Below are 27,026 nucleotides of genomic sequence, written 5' to 3'. Positions count from 1 at the left end.
GGGGCAGAGGGCCTTTTGGTGCGGGCGAGGCAGAGTATGTCCTGGATCTGAGGACCCTGTCTCAGACCACGGTTGCCACTTTCTTGAGTGAATTCTGAAAGGCAATCCCTAAATCCATTTTCTTCATCTGTACAGTTGTAACTGGACAACCAATGGGTCCGTGCTGCCTGTCACTACTTGAGCCAATTAAGCAGAGACACAGTTGAATCATATATGAGCATTTATTCCAATACTGCTGGCGTTATGGGAGAGGATTAGGTCACCCCCATAAGCCCGCTGTTTATATAAGGTAGGACCCGCTGTTTATATAAGGTAGGACAAGGATTACATGGGGAAGTAGGAGGCTGAGGTGGGACTGGATTGTTTGGGCAACAAGCTTGTTAATCTTTCCATGATAATAGGCAGTTCTTGAATGAGAATGGTTGCAAGGTTGATTCCTAGGTCCAAGGTTGACTCCCAGGTCCAAGGTTGACTCCCAGGTCCTGGGGGCGTACAACTCCCAGCCAGGTCAGAATGTCCTTTCTTTAACCAACACAAGGCAATCGTGGTAAACAGAGCATGATTAATAGTTCCCATACCCAAAGCTAGTCCTCAATATTCTATTTTTGCCCCTAACAAAATGAGAAACATTAACAACTATCTTGTATGATTATTATCATGAAGCTTCAAAAGGATCTACTAGGGTGCTGAGTAATCACCAGTCACACAAAGCGTGGCTGTAATAATAAAATTATTCCTATTGATGTGTGCTCAGTAAGAAATCCATTCTAGGTTTTTAACAGGTAGCAACAGAACCTTCCCTTAGCCCTTTGTTTGTTATATTTTAAATAGCTGCAGATTTTTTTCTTAGAGTTGCCATCAATAACTCCTGGAAAAAAATCCACTCTCTTTAATCAATCCTAGTTTCAGCTAAGCAGTTGCTGCTTGTGGAAAGAAAAGAAAGAAAAGGAATAAAAGGAAAATCTATAGAAAAATAACATAGAAAATGTTATTGGCAAATAACATAGAAAAATATCAACAGATGTAGGACATTCACCTTAAAGTCACCACCACCCTTTATTCTCAGAAAATTAATAATAACTTTTGCTATGTATCAGGCACTTTCCTTAGCAATTTATCAGTGTTCACTAATTTAATTTCCATAGTAATTCACCATTTTGCACATTGAAGAAGTTGAAGCATAGAGTAAAAAAAACCAAAGTCATGAGAGCAAATGGCAAAGCTGTAATTTGAACTTGAGGAGTCCGTTTCCACAGATAAGGCATCAGGCTAGTGTGCTTTGGTAATTCTTCCTCTTGTTCCCTCTTTCTTTTTTTCTTTTTTAATTTTTTAAATATATTTTATTGATTCTTTACAGAGAGAAAGAGAGAGGGATAGTTAGAAAAATCGATGAGAGAGAAACATCGATAGCTGCCTTCTGCACACCCTCTACTGGGGATGTGCCTGCAACCAAGGTACATGCCCTTGACCGGAATCGAAGCTGGGACCCTTGAGTCCATAGGCTGACGCTCTATTCACTGAGCCAAACTGGTTAGGGCTTGTTCCCTCTTTTTTCATCACCTACCCAAGCTGCTCAATCCCCTGAGCAAGCAAAACTGAAGCAAATGCACCATTTCCTTTGGCCTCCCCCTGCAGTCACTCACATTGTAAGGAGGTTCAAATCTTTGCAGCCAGATCACAAAAATATCTTCGGGCACATGACACAAAACAGTTTCTTTTTGTTTCTTCTCTCTCCTCTTTTGTATAGAATCAAGTTTCCAGACAGCTGGCTTATTGTCCCCTTTTGTCTTGGTTTATCTCACAGTATTAATTAAGACTTTACAGCCACTAAATAAAGCAAGAGGTTTGTAAAAAGAAAAAGGCAAAATGGGCATGGAGACTTCCTTAATGAGCCCCAACTGGGTAGCTTTGTTGAAAGTATGTACTTGCTATGACAAAATACTGTACTATACATTCCCCCAAATACCTTGATTTTTAAAAAAATTGGTAGATGGATTCAACTTTGTCTTTAAACTATTGATCTCTTGTTCTTTGTCTGAATTCCTTCTCAGAAAAAAAAATCTGTTGGCAAATATTCAACAAGCTTGATACCCTCTGTAATGCAAAAATACTTATAAATATGTATATGATGGGACATTTATGTGTGCATTGTGATGAATAAGTGATTTAGCATATACAGCTCTCAGACTATATGTCATCACTAGCAATAACGAGGGAGAACATGGCTTCATTTCTGGCTTCTAAAGGAGAGATGAGCACCCAATAAAACTGTGACCCAAGAGATGGGTTGCTTTTTTTCCCCCCTACATTTTCATGGAACAAGTTACTCATCTAGATACTGACACAAAATTGTTTTGTTGCAGTAACTGTCATAACACTAGTGAGTGACTCATCGTTAAAGCATGTCAGCAGCTCATTAGCATGATTGAATTGGCACTAATGTAGTAATTACCATGAATTGTCAATTTCCATCACAGTGTCCTCTCCCAGCACCAAGAATTGGGGATGTTTGTGAAATTGCAGAGGAAGGCAGAAGACAGCCAAATGAACAAATTCAGCTGCCCGCCACCTTCACTCTCAGAGAATAATGGCAAAAGCATCTGGAGTAAAAAACGATGGTGATGACAGCTAATATTTATTGAATTGTTCTTTGCCAGGAATTAGTCAAGTGTTTTACATACACAGTAAGTCCTCACTTAACATCGTCAGTAGATTCTTGGAAACCACAATTTTAAGTGAAACTCTGTGTAACACCACCAAAACCCCTAGGCTAATTGATATAAACAAGAGTAAAGTTCTTATGGCATATTTCTGGTCACAAAAATATCACCAAACTTCTATCTCAAGACCCAAAACACTTTTCACATTAAACATTGAAATAAATGTGAGTGATACATAAACTTAACAAACATTAATTGAAACAAGTAAGAATTATTTTCCAACTCGCTTGTTCTAGTTCAGGGATGCAGGTGGCTGGAGCCTATCCTGGCAGCTCAGGGCACGAGGTGGGAACCAACCCTAGACAACACACCCCATCGCAGGACCACTCACACACACTCAGAGTGAGACAAGGTAGACACACTAATTCACCTAACGTGCGTACCTTCGGGATGTGGGAGGAAGCGGGAGTACCCAGAGAAGAGCCAGGCAGACATGGGGACAATGTGCCAACTCCACACAGGCAGTGGCCCTGGCCTGGAATTGAATTCTTTTTCTCTTCACCAACATTGCAACAAAACAATGTTGAACAAAACAACCTTATTTGAGGACCTGCTGTACTGTTTTGTTTACCACTTCCACCAGGCCTATAAATATGTGCTATTATTAATGCCATTCCAAGAGGATTACACTGAGACGTAGAGTCATGATGTAAATTGACAAAGATCACACAGATTGTGAGCAGCAGAGCTAGAATTCAAACCCCGATCATCTGAATCCAAAATTCATGTGCTTGCTGATTAAACTGTACTCCGGGGTTTCTCAGCCGCAGCAACACACACACACACACACACACACACACACACACACACACACACACACACACACACGGCCAGATCATTCTTTGCTGTATGCTTAGCAGTTTAGCAGCATCCCTGGCCTCTGCCCACTAGATGCCAGTAGCGCCCTCTCTCCCCAACCCACTCCCCTGTTGATGGCAGCCAAAAATGTATCCAGGCACTGCCCAATGTCCTTTAGGAGGTAAAATTGCCCCTTCCCCCAGGATGAAAACCACTGTTCTACTCTCACCCATCTTTATAATGATTATACAGGCTGTCTCAAAAACATGTATACACACTTTAACAGCTGATAACTTACTTACTTTTCACTCCTTTTCAGGTTTAACTGATTTGAAATAAAGGTTGAAGCCAGACTAAGCTTTGAGCAAAGAAAATGTATGCACTAGACTTTTTAATGGGGATACATAAAAGATAAAGTTTATGGTACTGTTGTATCGTAAATCAGCGAGTGAGATACAAGACGCCTTAATGAGCCAATTAATGAGGAGTCTTATTGCACCCGGCCCAGAGGGAGGTGTTTCTTCCAAATCTCTGAGTGAAGTCACACAGGAAGTTTTCCCATATTTATACCTTTTGAGCTTCTTTGTCTGCAGATTTAACAAAGAGCTCTGTGTGAGTTATTGTTACAGACAGTTTGTAATCTTGGATACATAAAGAACAAACATTTGGCATAAGAATTTGGGAATTATTATCAGTATTAGTCGATTATGTTAGATGGCTAGCTTGCAAGGTCAGACAGTTAAGTTTTTATCTTTTTCTGTTATTCAAACTAAAAGTTATTTTATAGAATAAGAGACTGTCTAAAAATGACAGAGTTTACAGAACAAGGGACTATCTAACAATAGCAGAGAATTTCAAACAGCAGTTTTTATACAAGATGGAGGTTACTATGCTTCAGTACAAAACCAGCAACCGCTGACGAAGTGAGTGCACAAATACCAAAAGAAATGATTCTTGATTGTGATTCCACTGTGCCGTTATCAGCAGTGCCTGGACCAGAACGGTCATCAGTTTGAAACAAACAGGCATTGACAAAAAAGTTTATTCATTTCTGTAGATTCTTTTAAATTTTGAAAATGAACTGTATCTTAATACACTGACTTTATAATCATTTAAAATGTGTATACATTGTTTGGGACACCCTATATAATATTGTGTTATTAAACAACTCAGAAATATCATTTTAATGGCTAAAATATATTTTATTGAATATTAAATAAGTGCTACACCTAAAATAGTACTTTTGATTAATTTATAAAGAAAAAATTGTATTTGAGAATTTAAAACAATCAGGTTCTTGGAAATCTACCCTTTTGGGTACATTATATATAAATATGAACTTCATAAATAATCAGGAGGTGTTTTATATCACAAAGATTATTAATTTCCTCTCTTAAAATACATTGTCAACAAATTTTAAAAAATGTGTTGTCATTTTTCACCTGGTATACTTTAGAAGATAAAAACGAAGGAGACTTGTGTGGGTAACAGATTTAACAGTGAAAGAGTTTATTTGATTACTGTATACAGACATGGCCTAAGTTACAATCAAATAAAGTAAAACTGCATGCATATATATCTGAAAATAAAAATAATTTATTGGTAATTTTTTTAAAAATTCAGAATTCTATTCTTTTCCTAAAATGTCTAATAAATCAACATTTACTAAGGCTTTGGTTTTGTTTATTTTAAAACATACTTAAATATATATTAAAAGCAAGTATTTTGCTATTTATACCCACCTCATTCTTCAAATATTTAAGTGCCTACTCTTATGTTACCTACTTTAGGAAAGATATAAAAATTAAAGTCTGAGAAAATTACTTTAGAAACAAGTCATATATACACAAAAGCCCGAAGAATAAGAAAAGACTATAAAGCAAGTAATAAAGTGTTTTTGCATAATTCACATTAAATAAAAACATACACATACACACGCCAAGTTAAGGAAGATAATAAAATTCATTTAATAGGCATATTACATATAAACAATTGATCACAAATTTTGCATCTTAAGAGTCCACATGAAAAGTCACAGTATGCATAGACTAGAAGCAATGTATGTCAGACAAAAACATCCTGGAAATGTTCAGATTGTCAAGATTTTACACTTTTCCTCTAAATTTTTTTAGGGGTTGGGACCAAAAAAAAAAAAAACCAGTTAAAAACATTCTATCCTTGTGGTTTGACCTATTATTCCTTCTTACCAAAACAAACCACCAACCAAACAAAAAAAGCCCACCATAAATTCCTCCAAATTCCATACATTAGTGGTGTTTGGTTTAAATGTTTTATCTACTACCATAAAAACAGAATTAAAACCACATCTGGCTAAATAAATCTAAAAGAGAACAGTGGATTTTATTGGATTTATAGACAGTGATATGTATTTAAATGACCATACATTCTTAATCTTTTCCTTGGGTGCAATTTGGATGTAATCTGCCTTTTAATAACCTATAGTGGACATCATGGTTGCAATCCAAGTGAATAGCATCACAACAAAATTATCTAGTACACACATGTTGCTTAGGGCTGCAATGTTACCATGGTTACTACCAGATCGAACATCTCAGGAAAGCAGAACCACTAAAGTCTTTCACCTTGCAGAAATTCAGCACTCTTGATAGGTTATGAGCCTTCATTTTCCTTCATTTGGGGGCTTTTCCGGTTGGTCTTGTGTTTTTCCTTCATCTTTCTTTTTTACATCTAAAAAATAAATAATTTTCATTCATATATGTAATATGTTAAGATTTTCCTTTATGCACCCTAGTCATTTTCTACTTGATTAAGACATACTTTGCCATCAGTCCAGACATGAAAACTACACAAAGAAAAGTCAGACCCCAACTTTTTTTTTGATTAGCAATTGGAAACTACTAATTTTTAAACACTTAATAATATCTGTACTTAGCTAACCAAAAAGAAAATAGGCCTTAAATCCAGTTATTTATAGCTCTGTTAATAAAACATTGTCTATGCCATCTACCTCTATAGATGCGTTTCCTTTTGTGTATTCTTTAACATCTCGTGACTGTATTTTTAGTACTTTAAGTTTCTTAGTTGATGCCCTTGACTTTATTTCAAAACGATTTAACGAATCATATAAAAATAGTAGCAATATTCTTTCAGATAATAGTTCCTCTAGTGACCAGAATATAAAACGATGAAGACTACTAACTCTCTTCCAGTATATTAGCTTTCGTTACCTTAACGGAGTAATGTCAACATGTATTTTGGTGTGTGTGTGTTTATAAACTTTAATTAGACCTTTTATATTAACAAGTAACTTCTCTACCTCATTAGCTGGGAATGCCCAGTCAACAGCTACATCATGTTCTGATAATCATACAGTTGTCCCCCCTTAACCACGGTTTCACTTTCTGTGGTTTTAGTTACCATGGCCCAAAAATATTAAATGGAAAATTCCAGATAAAAACATTCACAAGTTTTAAATTGCACACTGTTCTGAGTAGTTGTGATGAAATCTCATGTCATCCTGCTCCGTTCCACCTGGGACATGATTCATCCCTTTGCCCAGTGTCTCCAGGCTAAACATACATGATTCCCACCCACTGGTTATGTGGTAGCTGTCTTGGTTATCAGCTGGACTGTTGCAATTTTGCAGTGTTTGTGTTTAAGTGACCCTTATTTTAGCTAAAATGGCCCCGAAGCCATTCCCATGATTCTATTCCAGTATATTGTTGTAATTGTTTTATTGTATTACAGTCATTGTTGTTATTGTTTCTGTGCCTAATTTATAATTTAAACTTTACCGTAGGTATGAATATTTAGGAGAAAACATAGTATATGTAGGGTTTGGTAATATCTGTGGTTTCAGGCATCTACTGGGAGTCTGAGAACATATCCCCTGTGGATAAGGGAGGTCTATTGTATATGGCATTTTCAAACTTAAAAAGCCAAAAAAACATATTTACTTTATTTCTTTTATTTCTTCCATCTTTTTTTTCATCTTATGTGTATACTTTTTAAACAAAGATTATTTTATTTAGAGGAGAGAGAGGAAGGAAGAGGGAGAGAGAGAAACATCCATGTAGGAGGGAAACATCAATCGGCTGCCTCCTGATTGAGCCAGAAACCAGGGAATGTGCAACCAGCAACCTTTCCATGCACGGAATGACACCCAACCAGCTGAGCCACACTGGCCAGGGCTTATGTGTACACTTCGTAACTTTTACTTGTAGTGTCCCATATGAGAAATGCAATGACCTTTGGAAAAAGGTGAGGTAACCATGGGACTCCAGGATCTGTCCATAGCCCCTGGCCTAACAATGGCATGTTTATTTCATGGGAATCAAACCAGGAACATTTGTAAGTTTACCAGGTAGTAAATAACCTCCTGAGGCAAGGAACTAAGAGCCTTCTTTGGGGCTCCCATTAATGGGGTAGATGTGAAGAAGCTTCTAGCTCTCTCATTCTTCACTGTCACCAGGAATACATTTCTACACACACACACACACACACACACACACACACACACACGTCTACCTTGACATCTAAAATGGGATGACCCAGCGATTCCACTTCTGGAAATATATCCGAAGAAACCTGAAACACTAATTTGAAAGAATATATGCACACTTATATTCACTGCAGTGCTATTAACAATAATGAGGATTTGGAAGCAGCCTAAGTGCCCATCAGTAGATGATTGGGTAAAAAAGCTGTGGCACATTTACACAATGGAATATGACATGGCTGTGAAAAGAAAGAAATCTTACCTTTTGTGATAGCATAGATGGGCCTGGAGGGCATTATGCTAAGTGAAATAAGCCAGTCAGAGAAAGACAAATACCATATAATTTCATTCATATGTGGAATCTAATGAACAGAATTAAACTAACCAACAAAATGAAAATAGAAGCATAGATCTAGAGAACATACTGACAGCTGTCAGAGGGGAGGGTGGTTGGGGAGCTGGGTAAAAAAGGTGAAGAGATTAAAAGAAGAAAAAAACACACATAGACACAGACCACAGTGTGGTGATAGCAGAAGAGGGTATAGGGGGGAACAAATGGTGGCAGAAAGAGATTTTGATTTGAGTAGTGAGCGCCAATGCAGTATGCAGATGATGTGCTATTGAATTGTACACTTGAAACCTGCATGGTTTTATTAACCAATGTCACCCCAATAAATTCAATTTAAAAAAGAAATTAAAAAATAGGGCACATGACACAGGCATTTTGGTAATGACTTGGAACTGAAATTATCTTTAACCTCTTTGAATGTTTCCAAATGAAGGGACTTTTAAAGACCTTTATTAAAATTATTATTATATTTAGTCTCAGAAAACTAAACTCTGCAAAAGCTAGATGGGCTGTATGTAAGCCATGGGGAGAAAGACTCAAGATTTTCCTTCATTTGCTTGACAGCTCTTTTTTTTTTTTCTTAATTCAACTACTGGTTGAAGTCTGATCATCTTTTATACAAATGCCTTAAAAATCTCATCTCTAGTTGATAATAAACTTCCTCTAAGAGAAATAGCTAAGCTTATGGAATACTGCAGTGAGCCTGGCCGGCGTGACTCAGTCAGTGATTGAGTGTTGACCTATGAGCCAGGAGGTCAAGGTTCTATTCCGGTAAGGCACATGCCCCGGTTGCGGGCTGGATCCCCAGTGTGGGGTGTGCAGGAAGCAGCCAATCAATGATTCTCTGTCATCATCCATGTTTCCATCTCTCTCTCCCCCTCTCCCTTTCTCTCTGAAATCAATAAACATATATTTTAAGAAATTAGTGCAGTGAAGCAGAGGCTCCTAAAGTGATTTGTCAGTGGGTGGCAGAAGAGAAATTATGTTCTTTCTGAGAACTTCTCAATCAATTTTGTAAGCTCCTTGAGGGAAAGGATAATATGTGCTGTCCTTTTACTCCCAATCACCAGCTCTGTGTATGACAATACACATCCAGTGAATACATAAATGCTCAGTTTCCACATACAAAACACCAGGAGACAAAAAGATGAAACTGTCCACTTTCGGAAAGCCTGAAAAATCTACTTAAACCATAAACACAAAAGATGAAAGGTTTTAGTAAACAGTAGGAGAAACCAGTACTTAACAGGGAGACTTGCAGAGGAAAGAATTGCTTCAGAGAGAAGTGCTGCTGAATTTAAGAGAAATTGATTGTTACCTTCCTTTATGGAGAGGGTCTCCAGTTTGACGGGCAACTCGGAAGTCCCACCTGTCCCTTCTGAACCCTGGATGTCCGGGACGGCATTCCGGCGGCCTGCCCTTGCTGAAGATGCAAAATTGTCGACCCCAAGCTCCACATCAGTCATTTCCGGCGAATCTGTCCTCATAGCAACATCTACAAATAGAATGTGCACGTGAAGAAGAGGATGAGCCTATTCCGAGGTAAACACTCACAATGGTGGCTGGAAGGCATGGCTGGCTGAAAAACACAACAAGCTTGGGAATCTCATGGTTGCTCACACCCTGCATCTATGTCTACTCTTCTGGTCCCAGAGTTTCCATCTGCACAGAGTAGAGCAGGAAGTTCTCAGTGTGAGCCAGATTGCTAAAAATAACCCCTGAGCCAAAAAAGCCACTTGCATGTTTTAGGGTGCAGCAATCTCTTGCCTTTTGTTCTGCTTTTCTATGGCAGGATCAGCCAAAGGGGGCTGGGAAGGAAATGAACACTGACTTGCTTGGCCACTCCCAAACAGACTCTGCCTGCCAGGATTTGCTTTGAGTGTTTGTTCAGCCTAAAACCAAATCACTATAATCTGTGAGGAGCAAACGAAATACACGCTGTTCCTACTCTTTAGAAATAAGAAATTCAACTTTATCTCAAAGGCTCCCCCTCCACCCCCCAGGGACAGCTGTGTATTTCTCTCTGTGCTCTTCTCAGACCTAATTTTTAATGTTGCATGTTCTGTTGGGGAGAGTAGGACTCGTTTTATCTTTTCTTGCCTTCAAATGGACATGGTAATTCCTAGCACTTTCCTAAAGCATCCTTCACCTTCCCAGCAATTGTCGGTCTCTACAAAAAGGTTCTCAAGAGATCACTCACTATACAGAGAGAGAGGTAGTCGATACTGCTTATTCTAAAACTATTTCATATGATGTTTTCTTTTTTCACCTTTAAAAAATGTTTAATTACAGTTGACATACAATAATATATTAGTTCATGGTGTACAACCACATGATTATATATTTATATGACTTATGAAGTGACCCCCAGTAAGTCTAGTATTCATCTGACACCATATATAGTTATTACAATACTGACTATATTTCCTATGCTGTACTTTACATCCCCATGACTATTTTGTAACCTCAATTTGTACTTCTTAATCCCTTCTCCTTTTTCACCCATCCCCCTGCCCCCAACTCTCCTCCCCTCTGGCAACCATTAAAATGTTCTCTGTATCATATGATGCTTCCTAATGAATCTATCCTAAGAAGTCAACACCGAACAGTATCGCAAATGCAGCAGGAGCAGGAACAAGAATTTACTGAGAAGCTATTAAATGTTAGGCCCTCAGCTAGGCATTGAGAGTACAGAGGAATGACACATTCTCTGTTCTTAGGGGACTTGTGCTCTCAAAGGGAAGAAAGAAGGTAACCATGCAAGCACAGATAACAACACAGAATGTGCGGAGTATCAACCAAAGGATGGAGATAATCATCACTTGTGGCTCTTGAGGGTAGAAATTTGTGAACATTGGCCTATATACACAGAGCAAATCAAACTTTTCATGAAGAGAGCCCTTTCCAATCAGTGAGCTTCAGTTCAGGAAATGCTAAAAATGAAGGGAAACAGTCACACAATATGTGCATTTGATATTAAAAATGCAACTCTTTTGGGCCTATAGCATGCACATTGAGTTTAGTGTTGGCCTGGGGAATCCAGGAGTAACTAGGCTACTTCTCCAGACAGTTTCATTTTTCTAGGAATTAGGGAAAATTTGAGAACAATTCTAGAATTTAAGACACAGTTTTGAGCTCAATTAGACTTCTAATTGTTTAATATTTGCCAACTGTCTGGCATTGAAAGAGTATAAGTTAATGTAAAGAGCACTGGATTATTATTCAAAAAGAACATTCCTGGCTTACAAAGTTATATTGGTTAATCCATTTAATTTCTCTGAGTCACTATAAAAAAAATGGCCTGACTCATTCAGAGAATTCTTGCAGAAAAACTAACGAAATAAAAGGTATAGAAACTCTTTGTAACTACAAAACCATATGGTTGATTACTGGCATCATTGCTCACGTCTCACTAAGTTTTATTTACTATACCACTCTCCTGTGTGCCCACTTTAATCCTAACAAGAAATATCTTCTGCCTGGAAAACCTCCTAAGTTTTCTAAGAGGAAAACCAGCATTTATTCAACACTGCATGAACATTTTCATGTCTATTACTCTCACTTAAACCTCCCACTAACCCTATGAGGTAGTGAGGAATCACCCTCACTATGTGGATGTGGAAACTGGAGCACAGGGTGGTTAAGTGACTTATTTAGAGTTGCACAGCTGCTAATCTAGCATCTAGTTTCAGCTCACTCTGAAAGAGGACGATGTGGGTTACCACAAAATTAGCTTTCCAAGTCTCTGAGATATGTATAAACAGCTCTCACCATTGATGTTTCTATCTCTCCCTCTCCCTTCCTCTCTGAAATCAAGAAAAATATATATTAAAAAATTAAAGATAATGACAAATTTAAAAAATTAAGATGAATAATTATATACTATATAATTTATATTAAATAAAAATGGGTAGACTCTTTTCAGCAAAAGGGGATATGTTAAAGGAGTCCTGAGTTAGCATTTGTGCATTAAAAGAAAACTTCCAAAAGGTGGCTGGGAATGGGTCATCCACACGGAAAAAGGGATGCTGGCCTCCAAGTTGATGTCAAGGTTTCATTGCTGCTGGCTGCTATTTTGGAAGTTTTTGCTTTTGCCTTTATTATTTTTCTAAATTAGTCCTTTTTTATAAATTGATGCTAGAAAACAAGCTCATCACAAAACCAAATGTTTGTCAACGTTAACTCACTAACTACCCTTTCCAGATAAAAAACAGAACTGGACGTGCAGGGAGGCTAAGCCACAGGCCCATTTCTCTGGAGCTTGCCTGGGTCATTTCCCAACTCCCACTTGGCACTGTCTTCCTCTGAGAGCCACACGGACGGAGTGACCAGGATGCCATGCTCCACCACAAGGCGAGCACTTCCGCCAGCCCATTCCCATGGGGCTGTGGGGAGGAAGCCCCTACAGTGACAGGCACTTGACCTTCCTGACAGAAGGTGTCTGTGACTTAGAGGTCGCTGGCCAGGCACTGGAACCCACAGGGTGATTCTAAACTGAGCTCTTTTCATGACAAGGAGGCTTATCGCAGCATCGAAAATAATCCGAAAGCCCATGAAGGAAAAGAGTCTGAAAAAGCTGTATGGATTCTATTACCTGCTGTTGGAAGGAATGTATTAAATCCAATTAGATCTATCCACAGAGATGTGTCTTTGACACCTTGTAAAACAAAGCAAATTTAAAAAGTAATATTTACAGTGTGTGTGTGGGGGGGGTCATGAATATAATGTAATTTCAACTTTGTAAATAGAATAAAAATCCTAGTTGGGAATGTGAGAACAAAGAGAATATTAACAATTTTTCAGTACCTCTTTATATATTTTAGATGGCAATAATGAGCATATGTTACTTTTTTGTGATTTCAAAGAATTAAAACATTTACCTGGCAAAATTGTGAATACACAGATATTCTAGCACAGAAAGGTTCTATAAATAACATTTTGGCAATTTAACAAAAATAGTGTTATCTCTAACTAAAAGCTTCTCTGTCCTCCAAATACTCATCTTACTTGTCTGTTATTATCCTATGCAACCGTAATTGCCTATGCTTGACTTTTTTTAAAGGGATGATATATATGTATATGAGAATTGCTCTCTTCAAGTGCTTTGTGACATTGAAAAAGTATATAGCATATAGAAAGATGAGGAAACACTGATAAGAAAAACAAAATAGAGATAACTTGCAGGTTCTTGTAATTTTCTGGGCTTAAAAAGCTATGTTTGTTTGCTAACCAAGGCAGCTGACTCACTGACAACTCTTCCCTTTTCTTCTACAGAATTAACAGAGAAATTTGGATGAGTTCTGCTTTGTCAACTGCGGCTGATTACAGGAGCTGAAACCACTTGGACGTTTGGAGATTTTGCAGAAGTCCTTGGATGCCCACAGCAAGGTAATGTGATTTACATCACCTGGGACAAACTTCCACCTCTATTGAAATACACAAATTTTAGAATGGCTTAACAAAACACCACTACACAGTCATGTTTACACACACATTCCAGCATCTTCTCAGTATCTGAAAAAATGAAAATGCTATGGCTGCACCACGGAAGAAGACAAAGATGGTTAAGCTAAATGGAGCACTGGAGGAATATACACACACACACACACACACACACACACACACACACACACACACACACATACACTAGAGGCCAAGTGCACAAAATTCGTGCACTGGTAGGGTCCCTCGCAGCTGCCAGCTACTGGCTGGGTACTCCCTCCCTCCCCTGGCCACCTGCCACAGCCGCTGGCCAGGGCCTCCCACCCTTCCCCCGGCCGCCCCGCCCCCTGGTAGAACTCCTGGAAGAACTCCAGTAGAGGGGACAATTTGCATACTACGCTTTTATTACATAGGATTTTAAAATCACTAGTCAGCTCTCAGTGGGCTCAAAAGAGCCTGCTAAGAAAAGTGTGTTATTAAGTGATAAGCATACTTATAAACAAACAGAAGGGTTTGCAAGCTCTTTCCTTCCCAACAGAGACAGCCCATCCTTTGGGCTCACACCCATTCTTTTCTGAAGCTTTCTTACTTGAAGCGAAGCCTGCGAGGAGGTGGATACCGCTTTTCCTACTCTGGATCCATATCACGTACCCCATCTCCCACAATGAAATCATTACCTATTCTGCATGTAGAACTGGAAATAAACTTCTGACCTGCTAAATTAGTTCTCTGGGGGTTTGAGTCAGGCTATCTGAAAAAACACTAAAGTAACAAATAAAGAAGGAAGAACATGCATCTTGGAAAGTCAGTGTTCCTCGTGGCCAAAAGATAAAGAAAGAATAGAGACATACATGGGTCTAGGCCCATAACTGCTTCTCCCGCTTTTAATATCTTAATACTGTATGCTATGTTTTTTTTTAGTTCTCTGCCTACAGATCATTCTTCTGAATGATCTTCTCTTTAGAACATACAAACCTCTTCCAAACAAACAAACAAACAAAAAAACTATAAAAATTGCCTCTTAATACGGACCGACAGAAGCAGATAATTACTTACTTATCCAGTCACCATGTATCGAGCTCCTATGAAATTAAGTGCCAGGCCTGTGCTAGGCTCACAAGCTACAAAGAGGAACGCACAGTGTGGTGAGATCAAACACACTGTGATCTTTTCAATGACCTTTTTTGAACTCAAAACCTATTCTTTGCAAATCAAGTAAAAGTCTCCACTCTAAAATGTGAGTCCTTTAACACAACTCTTATTCACTTAAGTAGCGAGGCCATTTTAGGCTAAATAGAGCTTACATAGAATGGGTGTACATCTATAGAAATTAGTTTTTTAACATGGATACCTTCCTCTTTTTAAAAATCCCTTCATATATGGCATTGCTGTGCTTCAAGCATAAGCCAAAGGAAATCCTACCTTTTTTCTGTTGGTTGACCCACCTATTTTTTTTCAAGCTTAGGTTCTTGCTTGGTAATTTAAACAGACCCCTCAACATATAATTGGTAGGTACAAGGAGGTGATTTTTACCACAGAAAGTTTTTGACAGCTTAAACTTGTAAAATTCAAAATGCAAAGCCAATTGATTTTCCCATAATCTTCCAGGTAAAGTAATGAACAAATCTGAATATCTCCCCAGCACAATGACAGTTGTTATACTAAGATAAGGCACTCAGAATAACAATATGGACTGATGTGAATAAAGATGAGAAAAAGATTAATTGCATTATGCTATGTAACCCCCTTGAGTATGAGGGTCACACTTAACTGGTCATCCTACTTTAGTTTCCTGCTAGAAAAACGTCTTTACCTCCATAAAGAATTGTTGGCAGTTGGGCTGTCACAGGGCTTCCTTGACCTCTTGCAACTCCCCTAAAGGACTATAAAACTTTTCCCATTATTTCAGGATTTTTAATTTGAAAGGACCCTATAGTGCAACCTTCCAGACCCTAATACTTAAGGGATACATTAACATAGCACAGCCAGTTTGTGTCAAAGTTTTTCCTAAGTTCCCACAGCACTCTTTCCACCCTGAGCATGACTCACCCTGCTCAATCTCCAAATTTATTAGTACATTATCTTGGTGTGTGAGTGTGTGTGTGTGTGTGTGTGTGTGTGTGTGTGTGTGTGTATGCACGCAGTGGGTGGTCTCCAGGATACAGAGTAATATTTTCAATTTTCCTTTAAATGAGCATAATTCTAAATGGCTAGAAGCCATAGAAAGCATCCTTCCTACTTACATCTTACATAGTTTTGCCCTTTCACCCTCCACCTTTTCATTTCTATCTTTCTGAGCATCAGAATTGAGAGGAGTTGGCATGGATTAGAAGGAGCCATTCTCATTTTCCCCCACCCTGCCTACCCCAAGCCCTTCCTGTTTGAGAATGTTCCTCCAGTCTCATTTATTCCTCACGTTATCCTTTCCCATCATTGACTCCATTACCCTGTGTTCTTATTTTATTAAGCTCCTGGAGCTTAAGAAAGGAAGTATTTGGATTCAACTCAAAAAGTACTTAACACCAACTCTGTGCAGAACACGGTGCTAGTTACCATGGAATTAGCCACAATAAGGAAGAGCTTCCCTGCCTCAACTGCACAACTGGGAAGGCTGTGTGCCAGGCAGCTCTTCACAGCACAGAGGAGGGAGTGGTTAAGTCCACGGGGAAATGGGGCAGGGCTGCCCAGGGAACATGGCATTAGAGTGGGTCCCAGAGAAGGAGTAAGCAAATTCCAGGGAGAACTGCTCTCAATCCATCCATTTCTCTCATCTCTGCCCTTTCCCAACTGTTTAGGACACAGTGCTCCTAGAGTTCAAAGAAAACTCAAATATTCTCCAAGCTCACAAAAGCCCAAGAACTGAGTTTGCACTAGCGAGAAAAAGCTACAATTTTGAGGCTCATGTGGTTTGCTTGGCCCCTTCCCGTCTCACAATGAACACAGCCTGTCTATGCAGGGGGGTTCAGACACAAGACCTGAGAGATCGGTTCCTTTTTCATGAGATGGTGGTTTTAAAATGACATCAGTAGGAAGGAGAGAAGGGGAAGTTAACTCTGACCAACGTGGTCACGCTAGAAATGTCTCTGTCTGGTACATGGACTTTATATTCATAGATAACATAACGGTAGAATAACACCATATTTAAAATATAACATTATATTTTACAGTGAACTGTTTTTAATTAAAAACTGTATTTCCCACTCCATACATCGTTATCACTGTGGATGGTGTCATGCATGGTGTCAGGTGGGTACTAGACTTATTGGGGTGACCACTTTGAGTTATATAAATGTCTAACCACTGTTTTACACCTGAAAGTAATAAAATACTGTATTTTATTGTCAATTGTACTGGAAAAATAATAATTTAAAAAAAACTGTATGTTTCATTTGACCACCATCTCTTTGAGCTAAGTATAACTTCAGGCTCTTTTCAAAGCCTTTAGACTTGTGTATATTCAGAAGAAAAGTTTTCAAGTGAAGAGGTCAAAGCAGAGAGTTGAGCAGTGAGATTACTGAACTACAGCAACACAGCCTGAGATGACAGCCTTTAAATTAGTCCTCATGTGTGTTCAACAGTCTACATGGATGGAGCAACAGGTAGTCTGGTTGACTGAAAGTGAACGTTCCTGAAGTTGGACCATGCATTGCCTTCTAACAGACTTGTGACTTCCAATGCGATCTCTCTGTTAATTAAGTTCCACATTTATCAAAAGTAAGATTAATGTTACATTAATATTACCTATTTTACTCCCTTGGAACCAAACAAACTAACAGATACAAATGTGCTTAGTTAACAACCACACAAATGAAATTTGTTTAGAAATCAGTCATATTAATTTATAAGCACTATAGTAGATGATCATTATGAACATCCATTATCTTGTTAAATTCTGATGTTGATATGGGTTAAGAGACAGCCTGTGATGTTGTGAGTTATAAAGACAAAAATAGATTTACAAAGAGACACTGCTAGAAACTTGGTGTTCAGGGGCGGGGGAAAAGAGCATTAAAAACCATTTACATAACCAATGGATATAAGACACTGGGGGGTAGGGGAGGCCAGGGGATTGTCAAGGGCGGGAAAAAAAAGGAGACATATGTAATACTCTTTGTAATACTTTAAGCAATAAAACAATAAAAAAAAACAACCATTTACAATCCCACCCCCACCACACACACCCCACAAACTTGGCTGCCTTTCTGCAACTCATGGAAGACCACATCTTCCTGAACACTCATCATAGTTTCTCCCTAAAGGTGAACTTTTGCACAAAAACCATATTTAAGTGTTCCTTGAATAGTTAAAATGGGATTAAAATTCTCAATTTCTTCATGATTCCTGAATAGCAATTCTTAGTTTGAATTCTACATAATAAAAGCCTAATATGCTAAGTGTCCAGTCGTCCGGTTGGCCATTCAACCAATCAAAGTGTAATATGCTAATGATATGCTAAGGCCGCTCAACCGCTCACTATGACATGCACTGGCCACCAGGGGCAGACAATCAATTGGTTGACCAGTCACTATGACATGCACTGACCACCAGGGGGCAGACGCTCTGACCGGTAGGTTAGCTTGCTGCTGGCTAATTGGGACTGAGCAAGATGGGCTGGACATGCCCTGGAGCCCTCCTGCAGTCCCCCCGCCCCTGCTGGCCAACCTCCTGTGTCCCTCCCCGGCCCCGATTATGCACCAATGGGGTCCCTCAGCCTGGCCTGCATCCTCTCACAATCCGGGACCCCTCAGGGGATGTCGGAGAGCTGGTTTTGGCCCAATCCCACAGGCCAGGCCAAGGGACTCCACTGGTGCATGAATTCATGCACCAGGCCTCTAGTAATAACATAATGCCATGCTATGGTGAGGAAAGAAGGGTCACAGAATTTTCTAGAGAGTTCTGCTTTCTCAGTGAGGCTCACCCTGATCACCCCATTTAAAATAGTGTTTCCTCCCTGAAGCTCTTAATCCCCCTCAGCTTGCTCTACTTGCCCCCAGGACTTAGTAGCTTCAACACTATAACTTACTATGACTGCACTTGCTGTTTGTTTACTATCTGTCTCCCTCCACTAGAATATAAGCTCCGCAGAAGCAGAGGTTTCTGTACGCTGTTTCACTGATGTATTCCTTGCGCTCAAAGCCATACATGGCACTCCCTCAGCAGGTAATCCATAAAACGTTTGCTGAATGAAACAATTATTGTTCCACTTTTCTTTTTCAAAATGAGTTCCTTTCTGTTTGCATATGAAAGTAATACATGCTCATTGTTGAAAAAAAATGACAATTCCGAAAGGCATAATGAAGAAAAGAATCAAATTGCCTCATATCTCATTATTTAGTGACAGCATTGGTATCATCCTGCTGCATATACTTCCAGAATTTTTTCAGTGCTCATATATACAAGTTTCTCACATACTTATCTTACACATACATATTTCGAAGCTAAGTCACATTTATTTGCTATCATTTCATTAGATCTTTAAAATACGATCTTTTTCAGACCAAGGCAATTCTAAATTTTAAATGAAAGCTTTGAAAAACAGTTTTCTGAAAAGCTAATATTTCAGGGTAAAATGCTATGCAAAATATACACAACCAAAGGCCAAATGCAATGACGAAAGTAAGGGACATGGCTGAGAACTGAAATCATTCACAAACCTTTCCTTAGTTAAATTGGATAAAGTTAATGTACAGGTAAGATGCAGTAGGAACACAAAAGACTGTGTACCCCTTAAAAGGTTCCAGTAATGTCTTTTTTTCTTCTATTTCATTAATTTAAAGAAAAATTCTTTGGGCTATCCCTTAGTCCCTCTTTTGAATGGATTTAATTTTCATCATTTTTTTCTTTCAGCTGAGAAAAGGGGGGAAATGATTGAGCCTTTCTAGCTCTGATTTGTTTTCTAAGTTCTCTTCAGTACTTTCTTTTCCTTTGAAGAAAAGAAATCATTTTAGTGTTTCGTCAAGCACAAAATTCATTTAAAATTACAGTAGCAAATATTTTAAGGTTGTTTTGAGGTTCTTCTGGGTCATATAGGTAAAAATATTCCAAACCAAATAAAAAATAACATCAGAGAGAAAAGACATTGAAATATTTTTGTTCAGCAAATGATGTATATTGTTATTAACCTATAATTAAGTTAATCAAAGTGAAATTATTGATATGAATGCATTTACCTTGTACAAATTCCTTTTGTAAAAATAAGAAATTCTGTTACTGTATTAATAGTAAATCTATTACATAAATTGAATAGAAAAAAGAGACACAATAAAAATGATACATAAAATATATTCAACAGACATAACAGATAAAAAATTCAAAATAAGAGTATACATATAATATTAATTTAAAAAATATATGAACAGAAAAACATGGAAAGGGGAATATACCAAAATTTTAACAGGAGTTATTTCTTGGTAGTGTTATTATAGATTATTTTTATTTTCTTCTCTGACCTTTATTGTGTCTTTCAAATTCCTATAATAAAGACTTTTACATATAAAAACAGCATAAACATGTGTTGAGTACACACTGTTTAAAGCACTTTAATGAGAATTAGCTCATGTGATTCTCCACCTTGGGTAAGTCATTACTATCTTCATTTTAAACGTGAGGACACTGAGGGTGATAAATATGAAATGGTTTGGCTAAAGCAACCCAGTTAGTAAGTGACAGACGTGACCAGAACCCATTTCATCTGATCTCATTGATTGCTCTTTCTGGCATACCTCACCAAATATCTGTTGAAAAAAGACTCAGTATTTATTCAACTAATTTTTAGTAGCTCTATTACATCCTTCACTCTGCCAGATAGTAGAGAAATAGTGCCAAATAAGACTAAACATATGATGGACATAGTAGGGAAACACAAAATTGTGTGACCTAATGGTACAAATGAAATACATGCATATTAAAGGAAGTCTAAAAATAGGAGTCAACATATGATATATTCAATAAGTATTATAAATAAAAATGCTATAAAATGTAGAAGGAGTTACTGAATTTGGGAGCAATTAAGAGCGACTTCATAGAAGCCATAGAACACATATTGGGCCTTAATATTTGGAAGGGAGTTATACAAGTAAGAAAGATTTATACATCCAAATGTGGATGAGCATCATCCAATCCACTAAAGGCCTGAATAGAAAAAAAAGGTTGAATTTGCTCTCTCTGCCTGTCTTAGAACTAGAGCATTGGTCTTCTGGTGCCTTTAGACTCAAACGATATCACCAGAGCTCCTGTTTCTCAGGCCTTTAGATTTGGAACAGAATTATACTATTGGCTCTCCTGGGTCTCCAGCTTGCTGACTGCAGATCTTGGGACTTCTTAGTCTCCATCATCGCTTGAGCTAATTCCTTATAGTAGGTAAATATATACCCTATTGGTTCTGTTTCTCTGGAGCACCCTAATACACTGAGATATAATTGTCATTTTTTTTGTGGTTTATAGAGGGGGTTTTTTTCTGGTATATTTTGAGGATTTAATATCTTTGGTGTTTCTGAATGTCATTACAAGGTACCTGGATACCTGTATTTTTCTTCTTCTTAGTATTTGTTAGGATTCCTAAATTTAAGACTTTAATCAATTCTGGAAAATTCTCAGGTATTATTTCTTTGAATATTACTTTCTATCCTTTCTGCTATTACTTCATTGGAAATTCCAATTACACATATGAGATAAATACTCATTCTATTGACCATGTCTCTCAACCTTTCTTTCATATTTCCCATCCCTTTGTCTCTCTGTAATGCATTGTGTATAATGTCTTCAGATCTATCTCCCTATTCACTAGTTCTCTCTTCATCTGTGTCTAATCTGCTCCATATGGTATACATCAAGTTTATATTTCTAATTATGTTTTTCATTTCTAGACAATTTGGCTCTTTTTCAAGTCTACCTCATTGTATTATAGTATCTAATTCTTTAGTCATACATAATTAAAATACCCTCACTTATTCTTTCCAAATATATTAAGCCTATGTTTTTAATTTTCATATAATTCCAACATGTGAATTCTTTATAGTCTGATTCTCTTGTTTATTGTTTCTGTAAAATATCTCTCATGGTAGCTTATTTCCTTGCATTTTAAAAAAAATATATTTTGAGTTGTGAGCTTATGTTTTTTTAAACTTCCTTGAAGTTACTTGAGATCTGAGATAAAGTGCTTTCCTCTACATGAGCTCTGAATTTGCCTCTATTGGGTGTCTGGGGCCACTACCAAATTGATTAGCTTTAAATTCTTAACATGAAATTATTCAGACTACACAGACTATAGTTTCAAACATTTGAGGTTCTACTTCTGGTAATAAATGATGAGTAGAGCTTCCCCCCCCCCTTTCTACCCAAGGCAAGGCCAAAATAGCAAAAAACAAACAAAAACAAAAACAAAATCTTGCTGTTTTTCTTTGAAGGTTAGGGTTTTGCCATAGTATCCTTTGGCTGAATATGTCACTCTTCAGCATTCTATGTCTTATGCTGATTCCCTATCTTGACTGGGTCCTAAGTTTCTTCCCTTGTCCCAAGAATATGACTCTTTAAGACAGCGGCTCTGAGACATTAGGGAACTCAGGGAAGCCTCTGAGTACAGCACTCACCTGCCTCTAGATTTTGGATTTCTTGTTGTCCTGGGCTTATGCAGTATTCTCTTAGTTATTTGCCAATACAGACATTCATTTAAAAAGAGTTTTGAAAATACGTTATCCTACATTTTAGTGTGTTGTGCACTAGAGCTTTTTAAAGGACAATACATTTTCCATAGTGCCAGAAAAGGAAGTTCTAGCTAAGGTTCAATACTTTTGTATCTGAGACTCAAGCTATCCATTTCCTTGAGTCACAGAAAACAATGTGCAATAATGTAACTGCATTATTCTTTAGCAGAACTTATTTCAACTCACAGAGCCCCATTTTTCCTTCATAGAAAAAACCAGTCTTGTGATTCAAAGCAAAATCATTCACTTCCACTTTAATCCACAAGAGTCATTCCTCCATGTAGAAAGGCCTACAATTAGGGTGCAATATTACATGCTGCCCTGACATCTAGTAAAATTGGGAGTGCTTCAAACATTCCCTCTCCAGCCCGGCTGGTGTGGCTCAGAGGTTGAGTGTTGACCTGTAAACCAGAATGTCAAGGTTCAATTCCCGGTTAGGACACATGCCACGGTTGTGGGCTTCAACCCCAATAGGTGTGCAGGAGGCAGCTGATCAATGATTCTCTCTCATCATTGATGTTTCTATCTATCTCTCCCTCTCCCTCTCTGAAAACAATCAAAATACATTTTAAAAAGTACATATCCTATATGATAAAAGCCTAATATGCTAAGTGTCTGGTCTTCTGGTCAACCAATCAAAGCATAATATGCTAATAATATGCTAAGGCTGCTCAACAGCTTGCTATGAAATGCACTGACCACCGGGGGCAGATGCTCTGACTGATAGGTTAGCTTGCTGCTGGGATCCAGCTGATCTGGACTGAGCAAGATGGGCTGGACATGTCCTGGAGCCCTCCTGCGGTCCCTCCCTGCTGGCCAACCTCCTGTTTCCCTCCCCGGCCCCAATCATGCACCGGTGGGGTCCATCAGCCTGGCCTGCATCCTTTTGCAATCCGGGACCCCTCGGGGGATGTTGGAGAGCCAGCTTCGGCCCAATCCCGCAGGCCAGGCCGAGGGACCCCACTGGTGCATGAATTCGTGCACTGGGCCTCTAGTCTTAATGATAATAAAAAAAGTTCCCTTTTCACTCTGCTCCCATGAATAAGTTACCCTAGCCAAATAACCCCTTTTGTATCCAAGGGATCAGGCACAGTCCCTGCTTATTTCTGAGCAGTGGTTTTCAGTTCCATGCCAGCCTGTGGGATTATTCAAATGAGCCAATCACATCCTCTTGTGGAAACCAGGAGGCACCACACCCTCTTGTTACTATGAAGTTTGCCTTCCACAGCCCTTGGTTATTTACTCTGTTCCTGAGTACAATCCCCATGTGGCCGTGCATGATCGATATTGTCTTTCCTGGGCTGTGAATATTTGTTGCTAATAAACTGCTGTCGATCTCATCTGTCCAGTGTCAAGTGTTGTGTGTTTAGCCAACTCCATATCCCCAGGGCAGGAATCCGTCCCTCACCAACAGGGTGAATAGGGGCCAATAAAAATCACTGGTGTCACAAACCACATGACACACCCAGCCATGAACAAGGACACCTGGTCAGCTTTAATTAACAGCTCTTGGATAACTTAACAGGTTTTGTGCTATGATGAAGGCTGCCTGAGATGGAACCACTAATTGCTGCACAGGCTTGAGCTATGTCCTGTATGGTATTCTGTTGTCCTTGTTAGCCATTGTTATCTCCTTCCACCCTAAAACTCTCGTGTCCCCAAGACAAGAATGGTTATTTGATATTCCCTGGCCTAACCTGGTGATGTCATGTTTAGCCTGTGTTTGGCAGGTGGTCTCTGAGGCTCACACATGTAAAGGCAGTGAAAACACAGTGACTTAACCAGTCAGAGCTTCAGTCCTGCTTACTGAGGGTTAGGTTAGGTGACTGCATCTAGCCTGGTAACCATCACTGGCTGCCTGGGGACGCTGTACAGACATTGTTTGTAACTGTGCCCTTTTGGAACAGGCCCAGAGACAGTTCCTTGTGAGGCAAATGCGGGGGGGGGGGGAGGAGAAGGAGACCGCCACCCCATCGAGAATTAAGCATACATCCCAGTTGTTGCTTTTCACGCAAGGGTAGTGACCTTGCCGATCTCCTGTGCTGCCGCTTCCCTTGCTGCTCTTGCTTGTGCGCTCCTGACCCCCGAGGTGCACATCCATGGTGGCCTGTGGCCCAGGGGCTGATGAAAACAAAAAGGGTAGGGGAAGGAAGGAGCATTTGGTACTCAACTGCTCTCCTAAGGCAAAGTCCATAGCCAATGCACCTAAGCTTTGCTCAGTACTGCTGCTTACCTGCACACTAACGTGCTAACCTTGCCATCGTTCGTCTACGGCCTCCATCCAAGCCATAGACAACATGAGTTACCGGATGTGGACCTGACCCGGAAGACTGGCGTTCCCTAGGAAGAGGCTGCCACCTACAAGAGGGGCTACCAAGCTCCCGAACCTTTCCCATAAACACAATCACAGGTGACTGTGCAGACGAGACTGAAAGCTGCCACTCTGGCTAGAAGCCCTGAACACTCACAGGGATTTGTACAGAGAGGGGGAATGAAAGGAAGACTGCATGACAGAAAAGGTGGGTCCGTAGCAGAGGATGGTTTTGATCCGTCAAGGCTGGTGGTGGGCCCCACGCTCTTCCCTTGCACCACTGCTATCTGAGCCTCTGTTGTAACAAAGATCCTGATCTTCAGGATTACAGGGGAATGCCCATGGCACCTGGTGGCACCAGGAAGAGGTTAATTAAAACATGACTTAGGCTTAGGGTCTTTAAACCTTATAAATCAACCATTGGTAAGGGAGAGACCCCTAACTCTGATAATATTGATCTGAGGTTCTCTGAGGAAAAAACTTATAAATATGATAGCAGTAGAAAGACACCCCCCCCTCCCCCCCAAGTATATCTAGTGACCAAAAACAATAGCAAGATAAAACAAGAAAAGAAAGACGGCTGGGTATAAGGAGGGAAAACCAACAAATAACACCTTAAACAAATGCTCATAATTTTACCTAATTGGAAATCCAAAATTTACTAAAATAATTTATACAGCAAACAAAGGAAGAATACTGATTGGCTCTTGTGCACCTACAACATAGGCTCTGAATTAACTTTAATATCTGCTAAAATCCACCAACTATCAAACCATCATGGCCTTAACCAATACTAGGGCTAAAATTACAGTTATATCAGGGATCCCACCATATTTAAATGTGGCATTCTCCACAATGGGGGATATACTTAAGGAAACTACTGAATAGAGGACAAATAGGTATGCCTTACTTTAACTGTCAGAACGCTTCTTGCTTAAATTACCCATGGTTGTAGCACTCATTGCTCTAAAATAGCCTATAGTGGGCATGAGCACTCTGACCCAATAAAAAATAAATAAAAATTAAATTAAGTCTTTGACACATTTTGGGCTTGACAAAATGATATGACACTCCCCCTTCTCTCATTAAAATAGGTTAAACTAGTAACATGACTCAGTGTAATTTAAAACAGGTTCTTCAAGGATTAAAAAGTGTTATATAACACGCCATGTGTGAAGGGTAATTAACCCTACTGTTTCTTCATTTTGCAACCCAATTGGGCCTGTTCTTAAACAAATCAGTGGTGCCCCATAGTGGACTGCTGCAACCTAACACCATGGTCCTATCCCATTAAGGGCTTTACACCCAACAACTTAATTACTGAAATTGCTGATTCCATCCAATGAACAACAGGTAAATATTTTGCTCCTACAAATTTGGCTAATATGTTCTGTTCAATGCCTATTTTCAATTGCCTCTCAAGCACAGTTTGCCTTTATTACTCAAGGTGCACACACAAGGCTGTCCCTGAAATCCGAGGGTCAGCACAATGGGCGCACTTCAATCAACAACTGGCCTCATCTGTATATTATTACAAATTCTTAGGCCATTACCTAAGAGCTGCCCCCTTTAGGGTAAAGAACTCTGGGAATCTCTTGCTTTGCAGATACCCAAAATATAAATCAAGGGAACGAATTTCTATATTAAGGTAAGGCCACAATACTTGGCCTCTCTAGAATACCCTGTATCCCTTTTGGAGTTCTAGACACTACTAATAGTGACCAACGTGCTCATTTACTTCTCAGAATGTGTGGTGCTGGGCTCTTTAAGAAGGCAAGAGAACCTCAGATCTCCCCTGGAGGCCCCAGGCAGCCAGTACCAAGAAGTGCCCACCTCCTGCGGATACCCATTTCCTAAACCAATGTCACACAGTTCTCTCAATTGCCTTTCTTGGTTGTAAATTGGGACACTTCTAAAGTTTATATATATATAAACTGCTCTCCTAAGGCAATACATACATACATATTTTTAATAGATCTTTATTGATTGAGAGGTAGAAACATCAATGATGAGAAAAAAATCATTGATCGGCTGCCTCCTGCATGCCCCCTACTGGGGATCAAGCCCGCAACCCAGGCATGTGGTCTTGACTGGACTTGACCAGGACCTTTCAGTCCGCAAGCTGACGCTTTATCCACTGAGCCAAACCAGCTAGGGCTAAAGTTCGTATTTTTGACAACCACCTCTCCCTGTAGCCCTCTCCCTCCTGGTCAAGTGCCTACTT

At 39.2% G+C, this 27,026-nt stretch overlaps 1 protein-coding gene across 5 annotated transcripts in view; it reads right to left on the bottom strand.

Annotated features, from left to right (window-relative positions):
- Window positions 1-5,010: 5,010 nt before the first annotated feature.
- The window catches only part of PKIB (cAMP-dependent protein kinase inhibitor beta), a 78,478-nt gene continuing 56,462 nt past the window's right edge, over window positions 5,011-27,026 (bottom strand). For 2 of the 5 annotated variants that reach the window (XM_014456244.2, XM_006089224.3), the window contains 2 exons: window positions 9,666-9,842; window positions 5,011-6,227 (listed from right to left, as the gene is read on the bottom strand). In XM_014456244.2, the coding sequence (XP_014311730.1) occupies window positions 6,160-6,227; window positions 9,666-9,834 (237 nt within the window). In that variant the 5' untranslated portion in view covers window positions 9,835-9,842 and the 3' untranslated portion in view covers window positions 5,011-6,159. Of the gene's footprint in view, window positions 6,228-9,665; window positions 9,843-9,969; window positions 9,995-24,481; window positions 24,604-27,026 lie in introns of those variants that run through there. The other 3 variants (XM_014456245.2, XM_014456243.2, XM_023754189.1) reach the window with 3 other exon arrangements.

Source organism: Myotis lucifugus, unplaced genomic scaffold (genome assembly GCF_000147115.1).
Source record: "Myotis lucifugus unplaced genomic scaffold, Myoluc2.0 scaffold_57, whole genome shotgun sequence".
Taxonomy (NCBI): Eukaryota; Metazoa; Chordata; class Mammalia; order Chiroptera; family Vespertilionidae; genus Myotis; species Myotis lucifugus.
The sequence above is the reverse complement of the archived record's forward strand: the minus strand, read 5'-3'. Positions and strand labels throughout refer to the sequence as shown.